This window comes from Etheostoma spectabile, chromosome 17 (genome assembly GCF_008692095.1).
Source record: "Etheostoma spectabile isolate EspeVRDwgs_2016 chromosome 17, UIUC_Espe_1.0, whole genome shotgun sequence".
Classification (NCBI taxonomy): Eukaryota; Metazoa; Chordata; class Actinopteri; order Perciformes; family Percidae; genus Etheostoma; species Etheostoma spectabile.
The window spans coordinates 14,129,749-14,136,746 of record NC_045749.1 but is presented as its reverse complement, the minus strand read 5'-3'; the positions used below and the strand labels follow the sequence as shown (position 1 = coordinate 14,136,746).

General features: G+C 39.5%; 1 protein-coding gene across 1 annotated transcript in view; it reads left to right on the top strand.

Annotated features, from left to right (window-relative positions):
• The first annotated feature begins 1,574 nt into the window (after positions 1–1,574).
• The window catches only part of gclc (glutamate-cysteine ligase, catalytic subunit), a 9,415-nt gene continuing 3,991 nt past the window's right edge, over positions 1,575–6,998 (top strand). Inside the window, exons 1-4 of the mRNA XM_032541909.1 lie at positions 1,575–2,256; positions 3,340–3,452; positions 6,025–6,207; positions 6,764–6,877. Coding sequence (XP_032397800.1) covers positions 2,107–2,256; positions 3,340–3,452; positions 6,025–6,207; positions 6,764–6,877 — 560 coding nt within the window. The 5' untranslated portion in view covers positions 1,575–2,106. The remainder of the gene's footprint in view (positions 2,257–3,339; positions 3,453–6,024; positions 6,208–6,763; positions 6,878–6,998) is intronic.

The following is a 6,998-nucleotide window of genomic DNA, read 5'->3' as shown; positions in this document are numbered from 1 at the left end:
TGTTCTAAGCACCATAAATTATCGACTATTGCAGTATTTGCGGACCAGTAGGAACATTTTTACTATTATTGGAGGGCTACATTTCCCAATTGAATCATGAGGTATGTACTTTTTTGTCTTTAATCCTCAGTGGTGTCAAAGAGTATGAAATCTGTTTATGTCTAGCCAAGATATGTGTGTATTCTTTATATAGCTTTACACATATTTAACACAGCAGGTGTTTGCAGCACCAAATTCTAAATTATTAAAAACTCTGACACTGTTCATTGGCATTGAGTGATCCTACAGCTAATTGTAGCTTTTAGGTCTGCCCCTACTTTGTTGTTAAGCATTATAACTGTAAAACCACAAAGATTTGAGCTTCTGCTCATTTACATTAGTAAACATACTTTACACTGTGAGAGCGAGGAAACAGGGCTTCTAGCATGTAACATGAGCCAAATGAATACATAAAATACCACAATATTATGCGCAATACATTTTTGTTGTGTCTCTACAAGTTCATTAATCCCCAAAAATGAAGCCTTTAAAATTCACCACCGGTTTCATGCCATTTCTAACAATGAACGTTATTCTTTAAACCAAATTCTTTTAAGCCGTTTATTATTTAAGGAATTTTCATAAAGCAGATCTGTAATGCAAACTTAACTGATGAGAGATGTCTGTATTTGTGTTTTTGTTCTTTCTGTAGGCTACACCTTTAGAAAAATTAGTTAGGTAATAAACAGTAGGCTAGGCTACTTCCTCACTCTGATCAATGGAACTAATGGAAACCAGAAAGATTGTTGATTGTTAAACTACATCCTTATTTGGGGCAGATATAACAACTGTATAACTTGTTTAACCATGAATGTACAGCACACACCCTCTCAAAACATTCGAGTGCTGTGTCATTATTACTATAGCGCTTTTCTTCCTTGATGTTGCATCCAGGTACTTCGGATTAGTTGGTACTTCCCATACTTTAGTTGTAAACATGACTCATTAATTTTAATACTGTGGTTTGGAAATGATAATACAGGGGACCCAATGGGTAAATAGCTTTGTGGTGGTTGTTGTAGAAAAAATAGCACTTTGTCCTGTGTTTCATTTTGTCTTTCAGAAAAGGGCTTGCAAAAGAAAAGAAATCAAAAAAAGAAACAAAAGAACGAAGGAAATAATCAGGTTTAAACAAACTATGGACTATAAACATCTTAATTTAGGACACATTACAATGGTTTTAATTGTGTAATTGTTTTATGTTGTATTAGCAACTGTCATTTCCCCCACACTGATTAGGAATTTACAGAATTTAGTGTCCTGGTAGACAAGATACCAGGACACAAGCACACAATAGACACAATAGACAAGCAGAGTCTATTATTGTTTATAATTATCCAATTTTCAACTGTGTCTATGATGACTTAGCCTTATTTTACATACATGATCCCCAAGAACAAACTGTACAACCACTGCTGAACACAATACCTGGTGATTTCTGCCTTCCTTATCTGTAAATCGCTATTCCCGATCGTACATAAACGTAGCATTGCTACAGGCAACCGTCTGCTGCAGGTCAGTGGGAAGAATGCTGAGTCATTGTTGCGTCAGTCCGCTCCGCCTGACGACATCACGTGTGTGAAACCAGGAGGGCGTACATATGTACAACACATCCCACTGAGAGAGACGCAGACAACGACCCAACTAGCTGAGTTCACCTCGCTGTCATCCCATCACAGAGCTGCACATTACCCGAGCCAAGGCCAGCCTAAACTAGCTAAGTAACGTTAACTTGTCGGGTTTTTTTCCGGGAGAACAGCTACATCAGCCCTCAGGTGTGCTTCACCGAGCTAACTAGACATTATCAAGTGATGAGCAGGGGCCTATTTCTTCTAGATGCTTCTAAGGTTACCGACAGGGCACGCCGCTTAACAGCACCAAGAGACTCTGGTTCAGCCTTTGACCTCTCGGACAGCACCTTAAGGATCCAGGCTCTGCCGTTTGTTTGGACCAAGACTTCATGCTAGCTCCGTGCGAGTTGGGCAAACTAGCTAGCTAGCTAACGCTCGGCCTGCAGGTTCATATAAGACACCAGCCGTCAGATCACCCTTCCAGCCCGTCTGTGCGATGGGTTTACTGTCACAGGGGTCTCCACTGAACTGGGAAGAAACCAAAAAGTATGCCGACCACATCCGAAAGCACGGCATCATTCAGTTTCTCAACATCTACAACAAGGTGAAGGAACGTCAGAGAGACGTGTTGAAATGGGGCGATGAGGTAAGAAACTGAAAATGATCCAACGTGTGGAAAATGCTGCTGCTTTCTGCTAATGCCTTAGATTTGTGTGTCATGAGGATTGTGCATGATGCAATAATGGCCTCTTATTGATAGAGAACTATTTCAGTGTTTTTACTGTAACTGCGGAAGGATTCAAATGAATCTGCAACTTCCAATATTGTGTAATTTCGTAAGAGGATTTGCGTGTACAGAAGGTTCTGCCATGACATTTGCTATAGCAGTTAACTTTATTATCTCCATGTAAGTTGATTGGAAAGGTAATAGTTGTTAGTGGTTGCATTTCCGAGTGTTGGTGTCAGCATAGTTGCTAATAGTTATTAACTCGTTCAACTAAACCGCTGCTGTGGTTGGTTCAGTGGGTAGAGCAGGTGCACAAATACCTCGAGGGTTTATTCCTCGATGCAGAAGTCTATGGTTCGAATCCGGCCTGTGGCAATTACCTGCATGTCTTCCGCTTCTCTTTCCCCTTTCTCACCTAGCTGTCCCATCAAAAAAATAACAGCTGCTTATAAAAGTTAATTTTAAATATTACCAATTATTCAGTTTCCTAGTGACTGTCTAATAATACAAATAATCCAGATAGTACCACTGCTAATCCAAGAAGACACTCTTTGTTTAGTAAACATTAACACACAGCCTGTTGTACTGTACTATTTGTCGACATACAGCTTGGGGGCTCTTTTGCTGCAACCGGAGGCTTTTGTCTTTGATTCAGAACGTAACACTAGTTTTTGCCCGCCACCAGTCCATAAAACTTCAGTGTGCTATAGCTTGAAAAAAGTGTTTTGATTACGAACAATGTGGAATGCTGTTGTTCTAGATTAATCCCACTTTCAGACAGGGGATTACAGGGCAGCAGAGTCAAAGTCAAGGAAACATAACTGATGAATTGGAATGGATGTGAGGGCGTCCCACTCTGATCTTTAACACGTCCGTTTTGTGCTGTATGATGAAAAACTTGGTTTAGAGGTTAAAAGAATATGTTGAACGAATAAAGCCGTGGCTGTAAAGCAGTGTTTGAATGTTTGACTGATGTGTGCTGTTTTTATCATTTACTTTAAGGTTGAGTACATGTTGGTGGAATTGGATGACAAGGATGAAAAGGTCAGACTCGTCCTGAACGGCGGAGATGTTTTGGAAACTCTCCAAGACCAGGGTGAAAAGATAAACCCCAAGTAAGTAAGCCCACCACAGACAACATATTAAAATATGTAGATGTCTCCATACTGTGTAGTTTTAAAACGAGAAAGACCATAAGTTACTTAGATAATTTTGTTTTTGTTTGGTTTATGGCTTCAACTTTTTTTCCTTTCTCCAAATACGCAGTGGTATGTTGTGAAGACGTGCATGGTTCAAGTGAAAGTTTTCTGTCTGGAAGTAATCATGTTCACAAATAGATCATCAAACTCAGTTACAGCAACGCTTACATTCTTAATCTGAATGACATTTAAGTAAATGCCACACCTCAAATGTCAAGTGGCAGTGCTGTTGTTACATTAATGGTTTGTTTTGGATCACAGTGGGCTATTGACGGGCTGATAGTAAAACCTTGGCCTGATATGAAATATCTTAACAACATGTGGAGGCAAGCCTACACTCTATATAGAGGTTCAATCATCAGGTGTCATCACTCACACTTTCACAGGTATTTGTTTTGTAACCACTAAAGCCACAACATAACCACATCGTTATTTTATGTTTGACAGATAAGACCTCTTCTCAGGATTGTGTTGATCCTTTTTGATTGCAAAAAACCAGGGACAGTTGATGACGGACAAATATACACTAATATGATTTTTTTGATGAACCACACACACACACACACTGCAGCTGCTCAGTTAAGGGTTGTTTGGTTAAAGTATTTCAGTTGCTGCATAATCTACATTGTTTTTCAGGGATGTTTCTTTATTTCTCTGGTTGTTGTCTGGTTGTGTTGCTTTCTGCATTTTATTTTAGTGGCTCACTCCCACTGCAACATCCACAATACGACAAATCCCTCTGGCATGTCATTTTCATAGTTCCACCCAAATTCAACGTAAACAGATCTCTAATCAGCTAGCTAGGCCACCTGGATCGGCGTGAGCAGCACAGCAGAGGCAGGCAGCATTACTCTGTAAGTCTCACTGCGTTTCACTCGCACTGCATTTGCCTGCAAGCCTATCTATAAATCAGACTGTCAATTTGACTTCCACAGTCCCCATTTATTCATCATTCCTATTACATGTGATCATTAAGTTCCTTCTGCTTTTGCTCACATGCACAGAGCACACCATGCAAACAAGTCTGATCCTTTTTAATAAATCGCTGCAACATTTAAAAACGCTCCATTAAAACACCAGCTTTTCCAAATCACACCAGTTAGGGCCATTAGAAGCAGCTACAGCGCTGAGTTCTTATGAGTGTGTCTCCTCTAGCTTTGCACACCTAGATCTTCCCTGTGACAGATCCCCTCTGGCTCCTTAATGTGAGTCGGCAAAATATCAGCAACCTGTTATGTATGTGATGAGCAGTGTTCTTCCCCACGTTAGGGTTTAGTCCAAAAATGGAAGACGTCTGGAACTAACAAGTCTCTTATTTTGTAGAACTCAGGGGAAGAAAAATCCCCTAAAGTGTAAAACAGCACTTAATGATTGACCGAGAGAATGAGGGGGAAAAAGGGTCTCTGGTCTATTAAGACAAAAATGGAACCTAATAACACAAGATAATGTTATTTTCCTCTATTTTAAAAGGTTACATATTTATCATAATAGAACAGAAAGTCCTTTTGCTTTTGATAGTGTTGGTGCACTCTTTGTCCCAGAGAAGGATAAGTGTTTCATCAATTTGGTATAGCCGTCATTTTGAATTCTACCCCAACATACGTTTTTAATTTGTACGTAGCATGGAGCCCACATAACGTTCCTGAAACCTTATGGAATTGGATTTGCTTTTTCTCACTGTGAACTGCAGGAATTTTATATTGTGTGCATGTTAACATCCTCTCTGATCTGGAAATATCTCAGAGATAAAAAGGATCTGAGTTCATTTTGGAGGATTTCAAAAAAATAAAGTGTCCCTTTTGAGCTTAGATTTTTTTTTTTTTTTCTTTTTTTTTTGGGGATTTAAAAGGAAATAGTCGTTTTAATGAAGTTGAGATAAAGTGAACCTATTTTCTCAGCAGTGTCTGGGTGTCTCTTTTTTTCAGCATCATTGTTGAGATGGTAAAAAAAAAACAAGTTTACAAAAGTGCTCCAGATAAATGCTACGAAATGTACTGTAAAGGGGATGTGAGGATATTTGGCCTATGCACATAACAACCAGAGCTCCTCCTCGTGGAAATACCATTTGCATGTCCAAACTATAGTAACATTTCTTCTTTAAAAACAGAATTCTCTGCAGGCGACGTAAATGTGTTTGTACAAGCTCGCTGCGTGTTATGCTTGCTAGCTGCCCATACGTCGGTCTGAATCTGTGGAGCCAACTTCAACCAGGGGAAATACCAGTGGCAGTGGGAATAGTAGAGCCCATGCATTCCTCATTACTGCCCCTCTGTCGCACACACCAAAGAGCACGCTCTGGAGCACAAATACGTCGCGTTTGTTTGCCGTGCCAAGATTACGGCAGACATACGATAAAGGGAGAGCGCTCAGTTTATTCAATCAGAAAGGTCATCGTGACACCGAGATCAGGGGCGTTTTCTCAATGGCCTCCTTTGTCGCTGACCTATGTGAGTAGAATGTTATGACAACACTTTTCATATTTGTGCAGTCACCCAACACTTTGGAGACCAGAGTATGGCAGCTACATGATAGAAGGAACCCCAGGGCAGCCGTACGGCGGCACGATGTCAGAGTTCAACACTGTGGAGGGCAACATGGGGAAGAGACGACGAGAGGCCTCATCGGTCCTGAACCAGAACGAAACCCTCTGCACCATCACCTCGTTTCCAAGGTGCTTTGCTTTACATTTGAACCTCGGTGATGACTGTTAGTGGAGATCAGGACCGTGTCCATAGTTTGATATGCAGTCTTTGCAATTGTGTGCAATATATTTTATTCATCAAAAAAAGATGGATTCTATAAGTTTACAATATTGATCATGAGGTGCTTTTCAACTTTAAAACAGGGTTTGATTGTGCTTAAGAGAATGCACAACAAAAATGTACATTTTGATTATATTTCAGAGCTGCAACAATTAGTTGATGAGTTGATCAATCTTCAGAAATTAATTGCCAACAAATTTGATCATGAATACATTCTCTAGCAAAAAGGCTGATTTAAGCTTCTCCACTGTGATTATTTTGGTTTGTTTTTCTTCCTAAAACAAAACATTTGACATATGTAACCATAGATTGCAGTTTTCTTTTCTTTTAAAAAAAAAAAATTGTTTAGACAAAATAATTGATAAATTGTTGAGAATAATTGGCAGAATAATCGTTAATAAAAAACAATAAATGTTAGTTGCAGCCCTTTTAATAGGTATGTATGTCTTGATCCTGTTTATTTAGGTTAGGTTGCCCAGGTTTTACCAAACCAGAGCACCGGCCGACCCCTGTTGAAAAGGGAGTGTCGAAGTCACTGTTTTTCCCAGATGAAGCCATCAACAGACACCCAAGATTCAGGTAGGCTTCATTACTCTAGCTTCCTACAGTCTGCAGTTTCTTATTAAATTGCAGGATTGTTGGCTCATGATGAGCAAAATCAGCTATATAGCTATTTATTTATTTATTTATTTATTTATAT